Source organism: Bombus pyrosoma, linkage group LG8 (assembly GCF_014825855.1).
Source record: "Bombus pyrosoma isolate SC7728 linkage group LG8, ASM1482585v1, whole genome shotgun sequence".
Classification (NCBI taxonomy): Eukaryota; Metazoa; Arthropoda; class Insecta; order Hymenoptera; family Apidae; genus Bombus; species Bombus pyrosoma.
In genome coordinates, this window is record NC_057777.1 from 9675234 (window position 1) to 9700827 (window position 25594).

General features: G+C 42.3%; 1 protein-coding gene across 1 annotated transcript in view; it reads right to left on the bottom strand.

Moving 5' to 3' along the window:
• Window positions 1–25594, bottom strand: part of LOC122570025 (RNA-binding protein Musashi homolog 2-like) — a 123747-nt gene that overhangs the window by 63244 nt on the left and 34909 nt on the right. The window contains 1 exon segment of the mRNA XM_043731828.1: window positions 2821–2942. Coding sequence (XP_043587763.1) covers window positions 2821–2876 — 56 coding nt within the window. The 5' untranslated portion in view covers window positions 2877–2942.

A 25594-nucleotide genomic window follows, 5' to 3' on the forward strand; every position in this document is an offset into this window, starting at 1 on the left:
CGGATATTTTCGTTGATTTGCAGTAATAGGTATAAGCCTCTGCACACTCGGAGCTCCAGCTCGACCTATTGAATTAATAGCTCCAGAGAAATAAAGGAACGTTGCATGTTGGAAAACGAGAGAAATACTTAGATCGCTATTGTGTACTCTTCGCGTTTTTCGTACATCACTCATACCCATCGATCGCATTAACGTTAACGATTCTGGTGTGCAATTTGACGTAATTCAGTCGTGTGGGTAGTCCAGAAGAAACTAACGAGTGGTAGAGTTTCGTTTAGCTCGAATTTAACGATCGACGAGAGAAAGTAACCGATCATAGAGAGCTTAAGTCATGAGCGCCATTAATACGACGAGTGGGTCGTAGTAAAAAGGGCAAGTCATCATCTTGGAGATCGTAGCGCGTCGTAGTCACAAAGCTCGATTATCTTTCCCTCGTTCGATCGACGGAATCTCCGTGCCCTTCGCTCGGTAATAAAGGAAGTCCGCGAAGAAAGAGTTAATCGCGACTTCCCGACTGCCGACGGAGCGCGAAAAAAAGGGACGGTCCCGGCTGTAAAATTACAACGTGCCCCCCTCCCTTCTTCTAAGTTTTAATCAGAACCGCGCGCGAGAGAGTAGACCTACTTTTTAACTACCCTGACCAAACCTACGCGATTCGTCTGACCTTTCGCCTGTGTCACGTTGTCTGAAGGTTAACGACAATCACATATTGTCCGCGCCACTTTGTTCGCGATATCAACAGCGAGAGTGCAAACGCGCCACGGCAATTCCGTCGTCGGTGCACACGGGGACCATTAATAACGCTCGAGAAATCTGCTCGCCGATCTCTCGTTGTTTCATCTTCTAATGAAATTGCTTCTGAATTACCTTGACAAGGAGCAAGCACAGAGAGCCAGCGACGCGTTCAACTTATGACGAAAGGATCTCAACGACGGTTATCGCCATGAGAAATCTCCAAAGTGTTTTAACTCGAAATACATTCGGAGCACTGGTACGGCGAATCTCAGATTTCAGCGAGCTTGCGGGTATCCTACAGCCTTTCTGCAAGAGTTAAAACACTTTCATAGAAAGGCTGCGGGATACCCGCAAGCTCGTTGAAATCTGAAATTCACCGTACCAATAACCGCGCTTCGAATGTATTTCGTTTTCTTTGAAGTATATTTCGGGCTTTTCGTTGCACGCAACAATGGCCCGTTGCCGCTTTCTTTGTCCCATTATGCCTCCTCTGACGCTTTCGTCCTTTCTCCGTGCGCCAGACGACTTTTAAGGTGGATTCAGTCTTCGCGATGTGCGGATTTGGTTGACAATGGCCGCTGTTCAAAAGTAGCACGCCAAGACGAATCGTTTAAATTTCGATTTAAACGCGAATACTCGAGTATTATTCCCATAATATTATCCTCTGCCGCTTTTTTTAACACGCGCGAAAACATAGGCGATTCATAATTCTTTCTAGAACTCAACAGACGCCAGAACTATCACGGTGTATTTATAAACCTTTAAATTAATAATTATCGACGGAAGTTTCCATTCGCGACGATGTACTTTTCTGCATTCGACCGATTTTTTCTCAAGTATATGAATAAAATCTTATTTATTCGCTTTTATTTCAGCCCTCGGTAATCCCAGTGTTAAGACGAGAAGATCTCATTTAAAAAGCGCCGCGTCTAATCCACTTTGCGATATTTAATCAAGAAACCACGGCAAAGTTGATTGCGAAGCCTCCTTCAGAGTCGAACACACCTAACCAGAATTTCGCAAGTTTCAAATTTTCGAGATCAACGTTCCATTCAAAGCGCGAAATGTAATCGTTATCGAAAAGCGTAACGAGCGTAAAGAAGTATCGGCGAAGGACGCGGCACGAAGAGTCTTTCGACGAGCGAAGTATTCCATCGCGAACATGTACGTCTTCGTTGATTCTAATTGACGCTCGTGTCACAAACAAACAGCATGCACTACGAATAGATATTTAATGCTCAAACGAAGCTTTCAATGGGACACTACGGGTTCGGTTAGACGTTGGTGGCGCGTGCAGCCGCCTCGGTTATTATCCCCTGTTAACTACAGTGGAAATATTAGGTCGTTCGATATATTCGTGCTGCGATGTGTATATACGCACTCTTTGGCTGTTTTACAGGTAGAAAACGATAAACATGCGAGACGATTAATCTTATACGATGAAATTTAGTCTACAGATGTCGTTTTAGAGAAATAAATTCACGTATCGTGATTTTTCGTCATTGTCCAATTGTGTCATCCTGTAAGAAAATTCGATAATCGAATACGCGAAAAGTAAAGTAAATAATTTGCCGTGCACGAGTAGTTAACACTAACAGCGTGGCGTCATTGGTCGATATCGTTAGTTGAGTAGACGCGCAAATATAAAATTCATAACGAATCGTATGAAAGAAACGGTTTATCTATTTAAGATTCATTTATTAAAGTCCTGAAGGTTTCGGTCTATTATTCGATTATTATTCGATTTATTAAAGTCCGAAGGTATCGATTTGGTAATTTAAGGAAAATGAAAATAGTACGAAAGTTGAAAGCTTACAAATACTGAAGAGATAAGCGGCGCGAACTTACTATTTAAATCTTTGATATAATCGTTCGACCATTTATTTCCTGTCAATTTTCTATCAACGGATTAACCTAAATTTCGCAATTTGGAAAAAATTGAGAGAAGAAAATGGTATCGAGGCGCCTGCACGAATTCCCGCTCTAGCCTCGTGGCAACCTCTAGTCTTAACGAAGCTTTCGAGACTTTTAAGAGGCTTCTAGTAATAATTCGAAAGCGTGACAAGCTGTGACACAATCACTTACCAGTTCTCCAATATGCCGACGTTCGAGAAGTTTGGTGGAAAGCTCGCGGCCGCCATCGGTGGTCGCGGCTGTATCCTGTCTGTCTTGTCACTACCTGGACTGTTCACGGCTCTGTTGCGTTGCTGAAACGGAAGCAAAACAACTCGTTAAGCTTCTAAAAGGCGAAGAATCTTTTAAAACCATTATTAGCACGATGTTTGCAAGATTTTCGGTTAAAAGTGCCGCCCTCGTGGACAACGACCTAGGACGCGGAATTCTCGCTGATTCGCGAGGAAAAGTTTCATGGATGCTCGTTAGAGAGAAGAGAAGAAAATTGACGGGTATAGTTAGAAGGGATGTCCGCGATACATTTTCCATTTAGCACTTAAAGCGTCGTTGGGAGATACTCGCGGAGGGGTGGCATACAGCCGCGACGAGAACTCGCGCCTTCCACGCTCTTCCTTTCTCGCATTATTATCTTTCTACTTTCGGCTGGGTCTGCGTCGCACCGGCACCCGGTATCGGTAATGAACGATCTATTGTGCTGGTAGGTGCTCTTTCAGACAGCAAAAGAGACGAGGTAAGGGAGGCGGGGGCAACTGAAGAACGAGAACGAAAACGAGAAAGAAAAGAGAGAGAGAGAGAGAGCGATGGCATAGAAGAGGTATGAAAACGGCACTCGTTAATGGATTCCTACCAGACTCTTTCACCCGGTTTCTCCCTTTTCCTCCGTATCGGTCGATTTCTTTCTCTCTCTCTTTCTCTCTCTCTCTCTCTATTCCTTCGTTCCCTCACCTACTTTCATTTTTCCACCACCCGTTTCCTTCTCCCTTTCTCCATCGACTCCGCGTTCCTTTCTTTTCCAAGGGCCGGTTTTTATCTCGCGTTTTGCCCCGTTCTCCGTACGTTTTAGCGTCGTTCCTTCTCCGACGGCCGCTATTTTCTCGCTTTCAAATCGCGTCGTTTCTTTTTCCCCCGAGCCGGGGAGCTTTTAACCAGCCGAACCAACAGCTAGCCGGGAGAGAGTTGTTACACGTGTAAGCTCAACTTCGTCCTTGTTGCGTGTATCATTATCGCGCGGCTACCTGATTGTCTGCCGGCTACGTCCTCGGAAAAAGCCGGCTGAGCAAGATAAATAGGCAGATACGAGAGCTGGATGGATCGTTTTATTATGCTCAGTTAGCGGGTCCACCGTGAACCGAGCCGACGACAGAAACACAGGGGAGGATTCTCTGTATCGTTGAAACACACGCGGAGACCGGGCAAAGGGGTGGAGAATAACGGAGAAGAATCGTGCGAAGAGAGTCGCAGTAGCCGAGCACAGAGAACCGACAGACTAAAAGAGAAGGGTGGACGCATCGAAAAAGAGAAAGGAAACGTAGAAGAGAAAAGACAAAGTAGAGTAGAACGACAAAGAAGATTATGGATACTGTTAGCGAGGATAGAGAGAGAAAGATTGATGTAGAAAAATAGAGCGTACGAGTAGGCGGAAAAAAGGGCGACGAAGACGAGGAGGATGAAGAGAAAATTGTTACCGAGAGGAACCTTTCTAGGCAATGCTTCAGGCTGGTCTCGTACGCGGTCTATTGTTCTGCGTTCGGATTCGGTCGATATCGCGTTAAAATTGCAACGAGATTCCATTTTCGAACGACCATCATCGCGACGAATCGATGTCTGCCCAATGAATCGCTTCTCGTCACTTTTTTTTCAACTTAAGTCTTTTCGTTTAGACGGTTCAAGAGTACAATGTAAAATTGCAAACTATCGGAGAACACGATAGATTACCATTCATTTCAGCCAGATTTTTCTTCGATTGATTAAATGAAAACGATTTGCAACTAGATATTCGCAGTCGGTAAACGTACGCGAGAAGCAAACGCGCGAAGAGCTCTTTCTACATAAACCTTTCAAAGGGTGGTTGGTAATTCAAGAACGTCGAAATAGATTTCACACGAGCAGCATGCAAATTCCACGCAGCCTGGAATGTTTGTCGGCGCGATCTAAATTAACCGACTAATGGGGAAATTATTTGGCAGATTGCTCTATCCTACGTCATAACAAATGGATCATCCACGAATTTCGCGAGAAATTCGTCGTGTTCGGGATCGTCTTGGAGGAGAAGCATTAATCCTGGATCAGCGTGGAACAAGCTTAAATCGATCAAGACGAATTCCTTCTCTGTGTCAAATTCGAATCATTCTACGCGAAAGTTTCTCTAATCGCATTCGAATCCTTTGTAAATTTCTACAAAGCAAAAAAAGAAAGAAAGAAAAGAAAATAAGAAATACACCGTGTTTCTGCCAAAAAAAAAATCAAGAGTCTACTTAATATCGCGACAATCGATAATTTTGAAATATTCACGAGGATGGGACTCCAAGTGTTTGCAACAACACCATCTTTTCCTGCGTTTTAATTTATGGAGTTGGGTGTGGAGTGTGTCTTCTGAACGGTTCGAATAGTATTATAACATTAAATCGAATATTAATACTTTCGCGATATGTTATGGATATCGTCGCACGTTGACGATAGATCATCGATCGTAAGCGAAAAGTTGAAACGCGAGCGCGGAAAAGCTCGAAGAGCCGAGTTCTCGTTGATGAGTGGACCGAAAACGGGGCTTGAAGGGGATGGTACTAATTAGCGGGAACATCGGAGAACGCTGGGAACGCGAGAAACGGGGCGACTGGATGGAGAAAGCGACAGCCACGAAATTCGTTGTCATCGATCGCCGGCATTGTCCGCCGCCATTGTTTGTCGGCTCGCGCGTCGTTGATAAGGGTTGCGATTCGCGTTTCGCGGCATTATCTTTGGAGGATAGTTGGCGAAACGGGGGAGGCTTCTTTGTTCGAGTCATGGTTCATCGATCGCTTTGAAACGCGCGCGCTCGACTTCCGGAATTAATTGGAGAACATTGTGTCCAATCGGGGGATGCCTAGTCGAGCCTTTTTGGATTCGATAGGTTTTATCATCTGTCATTACGAGTCATTCCAAAAACTAAATCTAATCCTCGAATAGCGAAGGCTAGTCACATTTTCTGGTCTCACGTTTCTTCTAATCCAACTTATATTTACTTTTGTCATTCTAGCAAACTTTGAGTAATAAATCGAGCGATTGTACGAGAATTTTTTCCATACGATAAAATATTTGTGATCAGCCTCCTCTGGTCAAGGATGAAACATTGAACAAATAATAAAAGGGATCCGATATTCTTTTCTGGGCTTTAATTATCCGAAGAAGTATTTACCGAAGTAAAAGTAAAACGGTAAGCAAGATAAGGAAAAGACGACAAGTTTCTAGACAGCGCTGTGTTCGTGATGGATTCACAGCGTTCGATGCGATCTCGGGGCAATAATTCGAATTCTCCATAACTCGGTTCGGAACTCATTTGCGTGTATCCTCGCTGGACCACCAACTTCCGAAACGAAGTTCTATCGATCGAACGACACGCATACATACAAACACGTACATCGAACTGCGCCCGTTCTCGAATTAATTAACATCCTAGGAGACGATCCATTGCATATGGATGGAACGAATCCATTCGTGAATGAGAAGGTTTTCTTCTTCTTCTTTTATGTACGTACATCTAAGATGTATACTTACATCGACTACATCGACCGGTATTTAAGAATCGAGTATATTTCATACGACCTTCGTACGATCAAAAACCAGCCAAAGCCTACACAAAAACGGTGCAAAATGACTCAACAGATCGCAGCTGTTATATCGGAAAGTTAATGTATCGCAACATCTTGATAATTCTATTCTTATTATAGATATAGTAGCGTAGGAAAACTGGCAGCTACCCAAATGAAACATCTGATCGGCCCAGTTCGAAATAGATGATCTACGTGAGGTGAAAATAGCCAAATGAGAAGTCTTTGAATTTCCAAATCGTTCGATTTCGTGACATTTAGAAAAAATGCTACGTTACGGAATGAAATGTTCCATCGAATTATTAAATTACCAGGGGAACATTACGCGGAGATTGTACGGGAATTAAATATTTGCCTGAGCGCGATGATCGATCGAGGGACGAAAACGTAGAGTAAAGTGTAACGAAGCGTAAGATTTCGTTTGGAAGCATAGCGCCACGATGTCTGACCACTACGTTCCCTGTCTACTTACTCCTACTCCGTTGCGTCACGCGACTCCGAACAATCCCCACCGTGGCTATCAGCACACTACCGAATAGCTTCATAGACCGAGGCATCCAAACCGAGTCGAGAATCCCATCAGGACACGTTTCGACGATCTTCCATCAAGATGATCGAACAACGATCATCAATTTGCCACTTTGCTTCCATTCAAGGATGGTTAGAAACTATCAACGTTTTGTGAAGTGAGCGATAAATGGAAATACAATGGTTTAACATAATCGAAATTAGCGTAAAATACGCCGTTTTTAGATCTCTGTAAGCAATTACGTTGCCTCGGGTTGAATTAATAAGTTGCGACTGTGTAATAAGTTGACGTAAGATTCAAGATAAATGATTTAGAAAATGATCGTTTCCTTATTAATCCGCAACTATTACGATAGTCGTTCTAAATTACCACTGAAATAAGAGTTCCTAGGCTTTCATACACCTCATTTTATCGGTTGTAAATTAAGAAAATTTCAATCGGATCTCGAATTATCCAAACAACTTTCTAAAAATATTCTAATATAAAGCGGGCAGACAAGGCGGTTAACCATCGATGTACGATAAGACAATCGATCGAAAAAAAAAATGTCAAGAGCTGTGATTCGTAAGAATCAAACCGGTACTGTCACTGCTACTCGAGCAACCTTTCACCAATAGCGCGTTATTGCAGCGGGCCGATTATTATCTTCCTAGCGCAGAAAATTTACAGACCGGTTATCGATCACGTCTAACACACGACAACACAACCTCCTCGCAAACTTAATATTCTCGAAGAACTCGTTCTTAGAAGAACGAGAGATTACGTTAATATACGATTCCTAAAATCAATGAACGAAAAGAGTCTGCGAAAGAACCAAGTAGAAAGTTTGCGCGAGTGCATAGACTCGCTATTACATGCGGCTTTCTCGCGGGGATTAGTTATCGTCAATCGATGGTTCGATCTGCAAAAGATGTTGCATTAAGTGACGCAGTTAAGTAACACGACAGTTGAGCGTTCCTACTGATAGTAGCACTTAGGGGATTGGGTTGGGGATAGTTCATATGATACTGATTAAATATTCATTAGATTTGTAGTTTATGACGTACAGGTTTGTTACGTAGAGAACGACCTTCTGCACCTGTTGAAAAGAGACATGCTCGTATCTTTAACGACTATGAGTGTCTCTCTTTCTTGTATTCAAATTACGTTCTGCCGAAGCGCGACCCAGCAGGTAGCACATAGATATTTAAAAGCAACTCAAATATCTAGAAATTATATTTATAGGAAGAGAAAGAAGGTTTCATATTCTGAATATAAAGCACGTTTCAAAAGATAATATAATTTCTTGATCTACGGATCAATAAATTAACGGGAATGGAGTGCTAGGAAAATGGAAAATGGATAATCGATAACTGTGTCAATCGAGGGAGTGGTAAGAGGAGGAGCATGGAAGGTGCAAAAAAGTATAGCAGCTTATGAGAAGCGTTCAAGAGGAAATCGCTTGCGATGCAAATCTATCCGTCCAACTTACATTCTCTTCTTTGTTTTTATTTTCTCGTCATCGTCAAATGGGGTTGTACGGGCGCCAGGATGACTGCCGCCCTCCCCCTTCACAAACTATCTTTTGGTAATCTTCCAAGCTAACTTCCGGCTGGTTGGCCAAAGTTCAACGTGTTAAGTTACGTTCATATCGACACGTATCTCTGCCTCGCGAAATAAAAATATTTAGAAAGAAAGCTTCAGATTTAGCGGATCAAACGATGCAGAAATATCTTAAATACATATTGCCGAATTGCCGATAAATGTCTACGCGATCTGTCGCGATTAAGCTACAGAATTCGTAAACAATCGATAAACGACGATAATCGAGAAAGGGAGTGCCCAAGTATCGATGGAACGTGATATAGAAATTTTATTCGGCGTTTTAATTCGTAAGAATTAACGAGTCGTTCGGACGTTCGATGCGCTTATTCGAATGTTTAATAAGGAAGACAAAGGAATAAATTATCCCTAATCTTATCTTAACATTTATCGCGATGCAGTTCGATTTAAAGAAACATGGTAAAATCGCGAGCTTGTGTAGAAAGATGGTCAGGTTGAACGACGAGATTTCTACGATCCTACGAAGGAAACTCGAGCAATATCGAAACGACGTGTAATAAATTTCCGCGTGTTTAAATCGGAAAGTGGGGGTGAGTTCGTCGACGTCGGTAATGTCGAGTTTGACCGTTTAATCGTGCCAATTAATTCGAGAGTAATCCAATTAGAAAGCTGAGAATTAATAAAGTTCACAGAGCGCGCTGACCGTGCGTCCGATTTCTATTCCATTCCACCCTTTCTTTCGCGTTTTCCTTCGATTTTGATCTTCGCCATCGCTCGACTTTCGCGCATTGCCTTTGGTAACATTAACCGAAAAGCGTTAGCCTGAGTCTTTCGTAGAGATAAATTCTCAACATATAAAATAGAAAACATATATCGTCGGTTTCACAAAAGTCTAAACGAACAGCGTGAGAAAAGCATTCGAGAAATGCGGAACGAATTTCACTGGCGAGTCGAAAAAGCGAAACGGCGCGGAGTTCCGCGAGACACGAACGGTTGTCTGGCTCGGGTTAGGTGCACAATTTACATGGGAAAAAGGAGCAAGGAGAATCCTGAGAAGATCGCCGGAGAGAGAGAGAGAGAGAGAGAGAGAGAGAGAGAGAGAGAGAGAGATCGGTCCGGCAATTCTCGAGCTGAATACGGTGAAACGCGTACGAAAAAAGGTCAAAAAGCGAAGCAGAAAAGCCGGAAAGGATCTTGCGATCGTATTCGAGCGGGGAGGATCTCGCGGGTACTTATGTCTTCCGGTTCGCGTAGCGCACTCAAAATCTAGGTTACAACGTCGAGTGGCTTGTTTTTCTTCCTTTCTTTAGTTTTCTACGGAATCAATTTCGTCGAGAGCCCGACGCGTGTTACTTCTTTTCCGACTTCTTCAGGATGACACGATAATCCCGCTATTATGATCTTACAGTTTCTACCGGCCGTGCAAAAGTAGGATTACGTATGTTTTTAACGAATTTAACGATAAAGTACTGCAAAGTATTTAAAAAGTATTCTTCGGCAAAACCTTTTCAACTATACAGAATGAAAAAGATTTCTAAATAACCTCTCGCACCGCTTTCGTCGATCAAATGAAACAAATTTTACGGAGAACGTTAGAAAGATTGAAATTTAGAACCATTAGAGCCAGTTCACAGTGTACGGAAACAGAAGCGAGAATAAGTAAATTTCCGCATTGAGCCTGTTCGACTTTGATACACAAACCAAGCAGATTTCAACTCACGTTCGATCTGGTTTTTACCGATATCCCGTGGTTAACGAGATTGGCACGGTGCCAGGGATAGCTTTAAAACAGTGGAAATATTTTCAATGTGGATTTCCTTGTTTTTACAAGGCAAAACAGCCAAATATGCCTTCTGCACACTTTCGTATTTCTACCAATGACTCACTTTGTCGTAGAATGTATACGTTTGCGTGTCTACCTTCGTTTTTCATCGCGAACATCCAACGCAAGTAACTGTCTACAGTTATTTGTTCGAGGGAATAAACCGAACGACTGAGAATAAAAACTAGGCTCGCTCGTTCTAAGAAATGAAATTTCACTCGCATTTTATTACCGTTATCCTTCTCGCTATGGCACTTTAGAAACTGAAGGCATTTTTGGCATTCACAACGACACGGTTTCCGATAGTAGGAAAATGATACGCGTACGAACATTGAAATACTTTATACGATTAATTATAACGTGTAAAATATAGATGAAAATAAACACAAGTCTATATTACAGAGAATTAAACGAACGATTATATGACCTCATGATTATTTTACCACGTTAATGAAATTTTAATCAAGATTCATGAGTATTTTCAACAATATCGAGTATCCGCTCCTATAATTTATGTATATATGGAAACAGGGTGAGGAAATCTATCACTATGCAAAGTTCCTTCTTCCTCCTGTATACAAAATTTATTCGTGTACTCCCTTTGTTAATACAATATGTATCGTATCGGTGCGTGTTATATTAACTTTCTTGTTTTCTTCTTTTCTTTAATTTAATGTAATTCGATGTACAGGATGAGCTACTTACATCGTCTGTTAATTATAATAATAATATTTGACGGTCTGAAAGCCTCATAGCGAAAGAGTTAATACGAGTGGAAGCTTGAGCGTCTCATTGGTAATTCCGAGGACTGAAAGTCGTAAGGCGAACGCGATCGATGTCGGAAGAGGGCGATATGTCGTGGATGTTATGGCCATTAAGACGAATCGAGAGTACGGCCGGTGACTATAAACGGTAAGTTGCGCCGTCGACTTGCGGATCGCGTCCACTTTCTCTATCGCCTTTGACTAGGAAGTCGTAAATCCCCTTTACTATTTACATCAACGTATATCTACTTCGAAACGAAGCAACCGCATGATGTTTTACGCAACTCGACGTGTGTTACAGCTCGCTCGCTAACCTGTTCCGATCCGAAGAATTTCGCAATTTAATATATAACAGCGATATGTCTAAGTCGTAAAACTTATCAGCGATCTTATTGGAAAATGCTGCTGATGTTTGTACGGATTACGTCTTTTTACTGAAATTATATTTCATTCGTACAATGCATAATTCGAGTCTGTCTTTGCGTGAAACGTCACGCGGCTGAATGTTCATCGCAATTTTGGGAATAGTTTATTCGAAAGTGTAATGATATTAATCTCCATATAAATAAAAAATCTTGCCTGTAAGTAATGAAATAGGTTACAATAACATATCGTATAAATCGTGTTCTTGTGAATAAGAACGTATCACGAAGTACACTGTTTTTCCGATTATACCGATCAAACGAGTCAACGAACGAAACGAGCACGTGGGCAAACCAGAATGGGCACGGTTCCTCGTTGGCCATGGCTGGTGTATCGCTTGTACGTCTTCCATATAGTCCTTCTCTTTCACCGAGTCAACCAGCTGAAAAACGATTAAGTTACACATCTTAATGGATTTCCCAAGCGTGCCACGTTTCCTTTGATTCTGTCTGTAAATCGTATTAGCTTCCATCGATATTTTCTTTCCAACTTTCATAGCTGTCCATGTCACGAGTATGTGCATCGAGAGGTTAAATCTTTAATTTACGATCGTGTTACAATTGCGATACGTTTCATTTTTTCCATTTATAACATCGAATATATGGTTTCCTCTATCCACGTTAATTTAACGATATCGAACGAAGCAGCAATTCCCAAACGTTCTAACAATATCTTAACAATTTTTTAGATTTACCTCGTTCTAAAAATGTTTTCCGTGTGACAAATGTTTAAACAAATACCACGAGTCAGCCTATCTTTTGCAGTTACGTCGCCGCTTTTTTCCACTCGAGTCCGAGGAAAGAGACCGATTATCCTAACGAAGCAGACTCAGGCAGGAACAAGGAGAGACGTATACTTTCTTGGCAAGGAAAAATTAGGATCTTTAACCCGCAGCTTCGGTCCAGTCGAAGCGTGTTAAAGGTGAACGGCTAACGTGAACGATCCTTACGGAATGTCGGGTAAACGTTAGGGAACGGAACAACCTTCTGGCTGACTTTTGTCGGAAGTATTATCGGGTCGAGCTAGCCAATAATTGACATGGCATTTATGTCGAGGCTAAGAACGTTATCGGCGATTTTGCCGTATCGAACGTCTTCGTCGACTTTTATGGATGACAATGTAAGTACGCCATAACCCAATTTGCTCTCCGTCAATTCTTTACAGCCTCCATTTATCCACCGGCGATGTAGATAATTGTACGAAGCACGTTGATTTTCACGATATAGACAAAGGTACGAGCGTTTTTGACGGGCGAAGAAAGCGTATCTACGATTAAGATTTTCAGTAAATGGGTACACGTTAAGTGGAGTTGTTGGAATACTAATGAGAAGCAGATACTTAATTAGGAATTTCAGAAAACGACGAGGCAATTGGAAGATGGAACGAAATCAGTGTCCATGCGGTACTCGACATTAATTAACATCTGAATTATCATAGTTCGCGTCGAATGAATGTGCTGCACATCCGCGATTACTTGCCGAGATAGGAGAACATTCGTTCAACACGCGACGTTATTACCTAACTAATTATTATCGTGCCTTATTTCTACTCGCGTGAAATGCAGTTTCGTCGTTACATCGCTAAATCACGATTCTCTTCGCCTCGTTCATAACGAGGTTACTATAAAAACCTATAACTACGTTTAACCGTGTCAACGTCTAAGGGTAAATAAAAACCTTTCGTCGTTTCAGTCGATTCAGCATATCGAAACACGGCCCCCATTGATATAAAAATTCGAGGTTCGAAACAGAGCTACGAAACGTCATTGAATTAATCACGTACGACTGATAACACTGCAATCTCACAATATAGTAACAAATCGTAAATGCAAAGCGATATGAAATTACTTGGAAGAAGAAGCATCAGATAACGTGGTTGCTACGCGAAAGTCCGAATACGGTATGCACGGTTAACGTTAATCTTTCACAGAGAAAGCAAGAACTTGTTCTGGAGGAATTCAGCCGAATCCCACTGCCATTGTATCTGGCGAGCAAACTTAGATAGGGCAATGTCCCGTAAAAAGGAGCCTCGAGTCCGGATTTCGACTGAAACTAGAATAATTATCTCCTCAAAGCGTAGTTTATGCGCATTTCCACGCGGACTAGCCATATTCCAGAAAACGAGCGGGCTAAGTAAACGCTTATCAAATTCTTAAGCACGTATAATGCCTAATTAAATTCCAGAAGATATTTTATCGCGCGGATAAGACCGAAAAGAAGAAAGATGTTCGAACAGGCGTAAACGCTCAAGCGTGGCTTAGCTTAATTCGACGCATCACACATAGGTAGCGTAGCGTGCACGAGGCTTTAATCTCTTGACCCCGACATCCAACCAGCGTTGGTATGCTTTCACGTGCCACTTAATTTCATACACGCCGAGACTTTGAATTGTGTCAATGAGTCCTTACTTTTTCTTTTTTTTTCAAGAAAAAAGAAAAAAAAAGGATAAGGTCAGAGAGTGATGCCTTTCTCTTGTTTTTATAAAACGAGCAGTCTTTAGATCCGAATTTTATCTATACAGCCATCGAGAAAAATAGTCGAAACTTGCGTACTTTCCTTCGAGATGATTTAATGTTATTTCATACGGACGAACGATATTTCTAGTTCGGCATCGATGATTTTACAAGATTTAAAACTGTACTCTGCATTGCGTACTCGCGATCTATCTTGGCTTCTTGAAAGCCAAGTTTTCTTTCGGAAAAACGAGCAAAGTTTGTTCCAAGATTGGTGGAACGCCCACTCGTCCGAGCATCCCGGTATAATTTATCGAAAGTGTCTGTTTATAAGGAATACGCGAAAGAAAACGTCACGGGGGAACGTGGACGGTCCGATCTCGGCCAAATTAGACCTTGCAATTTGAACCTTGGCCAAATATTTAATCCCTTGGTACGATGATACCGGGAAATCCTTGGATCGATCTTCGAAAGAGCCATACTTAAAATTTACCTTTCACTTATAATGGCCCAATAAAAAGTACTCCCATTTACCCTCGATCTAATCTAATGAAGCGAATCCCCACCATTCGCATGAAAATTCTACCAAATAATACGAAATTTAATATAGTTGGTCGCGATTGATTAACGTGCAGATGTTACAATAAACAGTAAATACAATTGCACGCAAATACGTTTCGTAGCCACTGTACGATAAATCAGATAGAAATAAGAAGGAAAATAATCTTCGTTGTTTCGACGAGCGATCCTGTTCCATCGTCAGGTTGGATCAATCGCAGTGCAAAAAAACAAGATGTGTAATTACTTTGCTTCTGATGATGAAACCGCAGACGAACACGCAGAAATTCCACAGAAATGTTTCTTTTTTGTTCGTCGACGTCGGGGAATGTGTACGGTAGCACAGAAATCCCCGATGAAAATCTTTTAATGTACCTTGTGTAGTCACGAACCGCTCGGTGGAGCAATACACGCCAGACTTTTTCATTCTTCGCCAACAAAGAGATCGTGTTGCATGCGCCGTGTGCCATTTGCTGTCTTCAAGGGGATGCACGGCTGCGACTGAGGACGAGGAAGGGGATGGAAGATCGAAAATAGTGGAAACACGAGTCTGTGAAAAACCCGGACTGTTTTGCGCCGAGATAAAGACGTCAGCTAAAGATAAATCGAGTCCGCCGCGACTTGCAGTGGCGTATCGTCGCCAATCCAATTTTTCGATTATCGATTTCTTCCAATTTCCTCGTCAAATTCATCGACTTTATGCGCAGCCATAAATCCATACAAGAACCGTTATATTACCCAGGATGTTCTAAGATTATATAATAATCTATAATCGTAACTTTGTATTCCTTTGCGTCTCTAACAAATAACCAACACGAGAGGCTGATGCAATTACAATTGACGGGACAACAATTTTAATCAATTAAATTAAAGGAGAAAACGTTTACAATTTTTAATCTCTGTTTCACTTTTTTTTTAAGTCCATAAAAACTTGGCGATCTGCCGACCTAGCGTTGACCTGTATCACTGGAAAGTAGTAACGCCATCTGCTCCGCACGCTAAGTATTCTTTCGTCTATGGATCATTTATAGCTTCCGGTTGCGTTCCAATTTTGTTATCGCGTAAAAAGAATCGGGTAAACTTTTTGCTGGTCAGAGACATACCGTCCGTGTTCTACGAAAAATTTTCTGAAGAATAAAGAATGGGATTTTCACAGCGAAAGGACTTTTTCGTTGAGCGAGTTACGCCACTGATTGCGTCACGAGACCATTTCATCCCTTTCATCTTGTCTCCTCACTCGTTGACGTCGTTGTGTCTCCGCGAGTCTCCTCGACCTCCTCGACGGCTGTTTTTCAGGTTCACCGACGGGAACCGAGCAAGACAGATTCTCGACATTTCCGCGACATAATTTTCCTTGCATGTACCTCGCATCCCCATTATCTTTTCCTCTACAGAGGCGCCGTTCTCTATCCTTTTCCCCCTCTATAATTTTAATTCAGATTTTCGCTCCTTTTTACGTGTTAGTCGATCATGTTGTCGCCACTATTTTGTTACTTTTTCTCTTTACATTTTATAGAAACATATTCTGTCATAAAAACTTGTTATAGCTTCATCATTTTCATACAAGTTGGCAGAAAGGCTTGCTTCCCTCTATTTCCAGAATTTCAAAATTTATATACATAATAAAACAATTCGAAATGACAGCTTCCTGTTTGGGAAAATTTTTTCCCAAACAACATAATTGTACAAAATTGTACAAAAAATTTGTACAATTGTACAAAGCCAAACTTGCTCAGGTAAAAAGAGCGACAGATATGTTCGATTTACGCGATAACCGGATTCCCAAAGAGTATTTCTTCCCTCCTTTTTTTTTTTAACATTCACATTCGCAATCTATTTTATCGCAGATTTGTAAAGTATAATTGCGAGACTCTCAGCACCAGCGAGTAAGCGAAATGAAAGGCGAAATGAGAAGGTTGGAGCTGCTTTCAGCTAACTGCAAACGCGTCGTACTTTTATCACCGGAATGAAATTATGTTGTTTTTTCCTGTTACCGCGCGTTCGTTGTAATCCGGGCGAATTCTCAACCTGGGTATAAAGGTTAATCCGAAGCGGAGAAAGGAAGCGTGAAAAGGTTTTCGTTGTAAAACAAAAGAGGAAACATGGAAAGTTGATACACCGCGACACGAGTAACTTAGTTCCGAATTATTTCGGTAACGAGTACTGAACAAACATGGGCTACATGATTACACAGGAAGAACACGATTACACACGAAGAACAACAGGAGGATCGGTCGTTTTATCAACAGACTCTCCGAGGAAACCTCGAAACCTCCAAGATTTCGAGCTCGGAGTTAGCTTAATCTAAAAATTGGTACATGGAGCGCGATATTTGATACCAGAGGTGCGATTAATGTTTTGTACTGCTACCTTTTTCTCATTTAGCCACGATCTTAATCATTCTCTGTATCTATTTCGTAAACCGTCTTGAGCCGAAAAATGAGAAACAGAGCTCGTAAAGGAACATCAGAGAAAAGAGAGAAAGAGAGAGAAAGAGAGAGAAAGAGAGGAAGTAAATAAGCACGTGTACCAACAACCAGCCGATGACCTACTATTGACGGTTTGTAGACCTGTTTCTAGCTACGTACTGGTATAATGGAAACTATTGCAACTCAAGACGAGTCTGGAAGGAGAAAAAAATAAAATGAGAGAGAGAGAGAGAGAGAAAGAGAGAGAAACGGAGACGAGGAAAGAGACAGGGCAGCCAAGAGAAGGAAGAAAAGGAGAGACAGCACGGTTCTTTCTTCCATGACGAAAAAACTGTGTCGCCTATTGTCGACCGGTACCCATCGTGGAACAATCGCGATAATGAGAAAGCTACGCAGCCGAAGAGTTTCGTTCTTTTCTCTCTTTTTCTCCGGCTGTGTAACACAGACTTTCTGCACGTTTTTCGTTTCGGCCTTCGTATCTCCAGCCTCCTAGCTGCCCCCACGGAATCGCCGGCCTTCCCTTTGTCTTTCTAGCCCTATGATTTTCATCGTCGTTGCCATTGGCACGCCAGTCTAGCGATTACTTTAAATAAAAATCGAAAGGAACCGCAACTTTCTCCATCGATCGACGTTCCCATTCTCCTCGACGCGACGTTCAAAACGAAGAAACAAACTGCGCATAGAGACATTTAAGAGCATAATGGAGGACGAGAATAGCGTATACAGAATATTTCGAGATGCCGTGAACTATGTGCGAAGACTGGGCGAAGAATAGACGCTCGGTGCAACTATTTAGCACCTGTATCCAGTGTGAGTAAATACACGCGTTTTAAGAGTCAATGACGTACAGCGCGATTACACGTACGATTACGCGTATAGCATCCGTTGAACTTTAAACTTGATCTTCTCACAAACCAAGCGTTGAAAATCTGACGTTTTGATAACGGGATGATGTGCAAGATCGATCAACTTTACGATAAATATCTCGCAAGTAAAATGAAGAACAATGCGTGAAACGGTTATTCAGTTTCTTACGATTTGAAAATGGAAGATTGACGGGTGACCGAGTGCGCTAAACCGAGGCGTCGAAAGAAAAGTGCGATTCTAAAAATATTGAAAGCGATGTTCGCGTTAAGGATTACATAAACTGTAAAACAAAAATGGTCGAGTACGCCGAGCGCCGTTCAACGGAAGCCAGACGAAAGTCTAAGTTCCAAGTTTAGCCAGCTGACGCGCTTTAGCAAGGAGACACAGGTCCGATTCGCCTCGTATGCCCGTTTCTATAATACTAAACATAGCGTGGAGGGCGATGCTCGTTTTAGGAAAAACACGGCTCTCCAATCCTACGTCGATTTTCGATAAACACGTTCACCGGTTGGACGATTATAACTTCCGTACTATTTCTATACACAGAAATACATTTTACTTCTTTAAAGTTCTTTAATTAGATCGCTACACATTCGATTTTCACCTACAGCTGCGGACGTATACGCAGATTCATATTTCCGCGAATTCGACCAAAGAAATAGAACCTAGGCAGAGATTTTGATCGCATCCATCGAATATCACGGCGATCCATACTTTATATAGCTTTGTGTGAGTTTTCTGTACACTTTTGCACCTTTTGATTCCCTTTAAATATATAACATTCATTCATATATTCGTAAACATTCAGTGCATACATTCGCTGTTCACAATACCTGTCTTTGCATCGTTAAATTTTACATAACGTTTGTTTCATACGAGTTATCGTGAAACATTTTTTCTACGGTCCCGTGATTTTTCGTCACTTCGCATTTCCAACATTCGATTCTGCATCCTAAAGGTATAGAGATTCACGTGGTACACGTGAAACGTGTTAACTCGACCAGTAAACAGAATCAACGAAATCGATACTTGTAGCCTCGTTAATTCTGTGGTTAAAAAAACAGTAACGAAGATCATCCCCGGTGCACCCAAGTTATCGCCAGTTTCTCAAACGTCAGAAACACTCGCCGTAAATTCAGCCGTGCTCGAAACTGTACGATCTTTCCCCTGTCGAAGTCTAGGCTATCCGGACAAGGAGAGACACGAGGCGAAGAAAAAAATGTGACGTTCAACAACGATTTCGTCGAATGGAAAATTCGTCGATCGTGATCGTATTGTTTGGAAAAGTCAGCTTATACAACTCGCAGGAATTCCTCCTCATTTTCACGGAGCTGTAACGAGCGAGGTTCGCACGCATAGCGGCGAATCTATCAGCGTTTATGGCAGTACTCGATCATTAATCAACGCGGATCCTAGCAAGGGTATCCCGCCAAGAACAGTGAAACCATTAAGTTTCATGTTCAGCCACCTTCGCCCCAGAACAATAAAACTGTCGGATTGTCGGAGCGAGCGCGTTCACGCTTGATTGAATCATTGCGAGCCGGTCTGCTTGTTCGAGATGACGCTGGAAATAAACGGCGAAACGGCCGAGTAAATCCCGCGCGTTCCACGCACGTTCATACTCTGCTTCAATAATCTCGTCGAAATTAATAACGATTTCTACACGAAGGACATTTCTGGCTCGGATACCTTGACACGATTGAAATGGTTTCTCGACTGGGAAATAACAATTTTCTAGACAATGTCCGACGCAAGAAGATGCTTTGAAGTTGCGGCCAAAGTCGCCAAACGCTACGGATTTAGCCAGCATCTGGTTTAGTCTATTCTCTGGTTCGATGAACCACCGATCAGGTTTGAAATAGACGATTTCGTAAATCGAGGAACCTAGTTGTTTCCCTTCGCCCAGAGTTGACGAGGAATTATTAGTCGTTGATACCGACGAAAAAGGCTACGACTGTTCCGCGAATCTTTCGACAACGCGAAAGAAAGAACGCGGACTCGATGATGGAAAGATCGATTTAAACGTTGCACGAAATAGAAAGATTTTTATGTTGACGCGCGAGAGTAAGGAGTTCACGGTAAAATGTGCCGCAATTGCAGGCAAAAGAATTCGTGCGGTACGAAAGCGCGTTGAACACAGAAAAGATAATTAAAAATTCCGCTATAAACGAAACTTACGCGAAGAAAGCTGGTTATCGTCGTACGAGATCTGAGACCAATTATACGTATTAACAAACGTATTTATCTTTTAGCGAATAACAATTTATACGATCTAGAATGTTGCGTATGCGAAACACGAAGCGCGAAAGGATGGAGATACCACAAAATCTTCGACACTGTGTCTTGCATCAAGGAAACGGCCAACAGAGCCACGAGAAGACACGCTTGCAATGGAAGTTTCGCAAAGTTGAAGGATGACGATGTTGCGCCAAGAGTAGATGGCAAGATTGCGCGGAAAACACCCCGTGGCACGAGGGTGCCGCAAACACCGGCATACTGCGCATAGCGTGGAATATTAAACGATCAAAATGAAATTCTAAATAGGGAACCACTGTTCCCCGCTGACGTCCACCGACGATCGCTCCACTGACTATGAAATTCTTTCTCCTTCGTCGGACTAAGGTTCGCGCTAAAATAACCCACCACTATTTGATCATTTAATTAAACTTCCTATTATGCAATTTGTATTATTAGTCTCTTAATCTGCATTGGCCGACCCAGATTTACAATATTTAATTAGAAAATAGTGAGATAACCTACAAACCATGAAAATAGTATCAACGTGATCCGATATTTACGTAATAGAGCAAAGGTAGGCGCGCGAAGAAGCCATCCATATGCTCGTGAAACGCGAATTCTCTGCTAAATTGCTTGAACGGTTTCGTATGGGCGCGGCTTAAATCAAGCGGGTGTAAATTTTAACAGCGTCATAACGCAACCAGTAAAATGGTATATTTACGCTTTCCAAACTTCTTTGAAAGTGTTTAGGGCGCTTTATCTCTGAGACGCGTCTAGTACTTGCCACCTATAAACCTGCTGCGCCATTCTTTCGAGCAATACGTTCCAAGCAAAGGTTGTCAAAAAATATACGATTCTCGGTTGGATTCGTAATCCAATAAATTAGACAGCCTTAGATTAGTTTACGTGAGAACAAGTCGTTAAGGCAGCGAGACGTCGATGGTCTTCAACGATTCGAGTTCAAGGTTTATCACGTGGAGCACATTCATCGTTATCTCGGGTTATGTCACTGGGTATAACAACACAGACAGGTGACATCGTGTTCTTCGAAAATTATATTTATTCTTCCCCGTGTTATATACTTTAAAAATTCGATTTTTTCCCATAATTTACCCGCATTCTTTAATCCTTTCATCAGCGTACGTGAAACTCGTACGTCGTATTGTGACTGTAATCTCTCGGAAGCCACAACGATAAACTCCATTTATGCGAATTTTTCAATTTCACTGCTCGGAACATGGACGAAGAAGTTACGTTCGGTTGTCTAACTGGTCTAACGGTAAAACAGGCTCGATAGGTGTCTTCTGACATTACCTAAGAGTCTCGCTCCCGACGTAACGACAGGATGAATGGGTGGGACGGAAGAGTTCGACACGATCAACTTTTGGCAATACGATACCGGTGACCCAATTCGCTCGGATAAAACTGCTCTCGGATAGCGTGTTCGACGTTTCGACGGCCTTTACACGCTTTCGGATCCCGACGAAAGCCGCTCAATCGATAATTGCAAATTAACCGGCCGGATCGCCGATAGAAAGCCAGGAAAACAAAACCGCCAACTTTTCGTACGAGGCGGAGATAAAATTTTCCCTATTGTTCGGTAACCTGTTTCGCATTCCTCTCCGTCTATCCTTCTCGCTCTCTGTCGACGTTTTATTTCACGTGAACGAAAGCTAGACAGAACGGAGAATGAAAAACGGACGACTAAACGATTTGCAAAAGCAACGAGAAATCGAAGGCCAACGGAATGTTACGCGAGATTCCATAGTGCAACGTTCAATGCACGCGACTGAGGACCATTGTTAAACGACTACGATGCTTCTTGCGGGCCACATACGTAAGAAATTTCAATCGGGTATCTGGCTTTAAACCGATTGTTCGTTTTCGTAAACAACGTAATGGATATTATCGATCGAGTTATTTGCAAGGGATGCAACAAAGTTTTTATGGAGTTAACTTTGTGTGTTTGCGAGGGAAGCGCAGGGAAGCGGGCAGTTTGACACGCGCAACGTGGTATTTTTGATGGATGCAACAGTTTTGAGGTACGCCTTTATCAGATTATTAGATTTAGGTGAAACGGCTGAAACCTTTCGTAGTTTCCTTGAAAACGACGATAATCGAATTATGATTTGACAGAGCCGATATATTTTGGCTGTTGTAAGACAAAGTTACGATCATTAAGATCAATATCTTTCAATATCTCGATATCTTAATCGATATCTTGATCAGATTTCGATTCATCTTTCTGTTTCTATTTCTCGATCTAAAATTTCTGCGCTAGCCCTTTCAACTCAATGACTACCGATCCATACCAAGCAATACCGATCTTCTAGTGGAATCAACAAATTGCATCTGTCAATTCGGTACAGCATTGAAATCAAATAGACGTTAACGTGGCTTCAGGTTTCGTTAATTTAGTGAGCACTCGACGTTAACAGCAGATTGTATCTTTTCTTAATATGGCTTTTATTCCGTTGGAGTCGAGATTTAAAATTGTGCAGGTACTCCAATTCGATGTGGAATCACGGTTCGCTCAGATATGTATATAATTTCCCTTGTGATAATAAGACGATCGACAAAACACTGATTACGTCTCGTCTCTCGAGCTTCAAGCTTTACATCGGCATCCAATAAACATTATTCAATGGCACTTTTAGTCACTTTAGTATAGCCTGAAATCTTCACACGTTTGTGAAATCGATCGTTTCATATGCAACAACCTAATAACTCGCGACGTCGAAAATTCGTGATCGATCGGCGGCGAATCCACTCGATCAAAGACGCGTTTTAGCATAAAGTTCACGATCTTCGCGAAGCGGCTGATAAAAACGAAAAAAAAAAAAACGGACTTCCCAAGCGGGTATATCAAAGTAAAAACGACTGGTATCGGCTTTTCTCCGACGGAGAAAAGTTTTGCTGGAGCGATTCGCGACGGATTATCGATTACCCGGACTATTCGCCACTTCCGACATCGAGCGACTAATTCACGCGGATTTAGGTCGCTTGATGCGTGCGTGCACGGATTGATTCACGGCTTCTGATCACGGGGACAACGGATCGCCGTCATTCGTCGCGACTTTGCCAGAATATTTCGCGTGTTCCGCCTTCGCCTGCCGCCGGAATTATTGATTCTGGCACCAAACCGTACCCCGATGGTCTTCAATTTCCTTTTCCGGGTGAAGGACGAAATCGCTCGGAGATCTATCGGTAGCTCAAAGCACAACATCTACGCCGATCTTTCTTACTTTTCTACTTTTATATATAAAAGCTTGGTGATTCACGTTTCTCTCACAGATAGATATAAATCATGCACATGTTCCGTCTTCTATTCCAGATTTACGATAGACCGAAATTATGGTCAAAACGTGTGCGATACCGTACGATTTATCGATGAAGCAACCAGAGACGTTAACGCGTATTCTACTCGCACGTCTCGAAACGAGTTACGTATGCTTTGACTCAAACACATCTCAAACAACGAAACGTCATATGCCTGGACGTAGGAAACTTCCGTATCTCGTGAAACCTCTAAATAATCCTCCGAACATATGAAATGTCATTTCGCCCTTTACACCTCTCGGATAGTCACCTCATATCGTTGCAGCAAGTTCAACAAGTCACTGATTAGTCGACTTCCTCGATCACCTCCTGCTCGATCACTCACATAAGTAAATCAAATCGGTCGTTCGAAGGGTTGAAGGATCGCACGGATCTCCCGTTCGGGAGATCGAAGCTTGCAATCGAGGAAACCGCGTTGTATTCAGAATGATTGGAGTCACGCGGCGAGCAGCGGTCTGTCGGCGAAGACGCACGAACGAACACGCGCGCGAGCGTACGCTTTGCGACTGAGTTTGATATCCTCCTCGAGGATAGTCCGCGGAGGAGAACTCTACCCCCACTCGGTTGGTTAGGAACGGCATCGACGGCCGGACGAAGGGTGCACGGGCGAAGGAGGGTGCACCACTCGCTCGGTGTCTATAAAGCGACATAACAGGAGTGCGCGTGCGTCCGGCGATCGTGTGCATGCTTTGCCCGCAAAGTGGCAACCGGTGGCACCGGTGCCACCGGCCACCTCGACGTCTATTTACGCAGACGATGCACCGTGTCACGCTGATCGGACCTGCCGTCGGGCCGCGCGAACCACTTGCACACACCACGCTGCGTCCTCGAGGACGATATAACCGAGCAATCCTCTCGCTACCGACGAAAGCTCTTCCCTCTTTTATTTTTCATCCATTGATTCACACCTGCCCTGCGACAGTTTCGTTTCGAGTCGAGCTCGTTCTGAGTAATTTGTTTGTCGCGTGTTGTCGTTCGGCCACGGTAGCGGCACAATGAATTTCTAAACGGTGCAACTAACGTCGTCGATCTTCTGTTGGATTTAATTGCTTGTCAACGTTGGAGTTTAGTAAATTGCGCGTCGGTATTTGGGTTATGTTTGTAAGAAGACTCGATAACTTTGAATATTAGTAAGGTAATGGGAAAAATACTTAAATAAATATGTATATCACGCGCTAATAGTTAACACGTATGGCGATAGCGTCACGTCGAGAGTTATCATGGTTTTAACCAACAATTCTGTTATGCAACGTTACGAGCGAAGTAATAAGTAGAAAATACGTAACTAATAATATTAAATCACAGATTATGGAATACCTAGTGACTCTACGTGTTAGTGAATATAATACGATAAAAATGGTATACCGTCGTTGAATAGGATGGCGGGAGAATCAATTTCTCATTCGTAGAATCAATCAGATATATAAACTTTCTTTGAAAATTTCAGGCGTTTTCTATCGACTGTCGCTTCAGTGAGGCGCATATTTCGAATTTAACGCGTGCGAGCAAAGTTTGTTTGGCGCATTAGTCGCTTTCGCAGCGTATTGTTCGAAAGATATTATTCAACTCCGTGCTGATTACGAGACGACCGGTGTATTTACGCGAACGTGGCCTAAGTAGGATTTAGATTAAACTTTGGATCGTGTACTTGTAACGAGCAAACGCGATAACAATGTAGTTGCCGCTAAACAAAATTCAATGTGACTTTAATCAATGCACGCGTATTCGCAACGAGTTTATGCACATCCTCTACGTAACGATGCAAAGAGCTAGAATTTAAATTAACTATTTTAACACGTACATACATTTGCGACATTTTATTACTGAAAATACGCTGATGTATCGTAAAAGTGGCAGAAACATTGCTATTTACCCGAAGACTCAATGGAGCTGCTGACGCAGCAAACGGCTTGGTTACCGAGAATCGATCGTATAAAGCGCATCGCGCTACAATTAAAGCCACGTTGTATATCCACACCGTAACGTGAAGTATACTTTAAGTATCTTATAAACCGTGTTTCGATAGAAATTTTCAGCCCAAGCTCGCGCTGTTGCGAAACAGGATCGTTAATTTACACGCAATTAAAATTCGACATTGAAAATAAACGAACGTGAAGTTACGAATAGTCACCGATTATGGATAACGATTAAAACACAGCATTAAAAATGAAAGAAC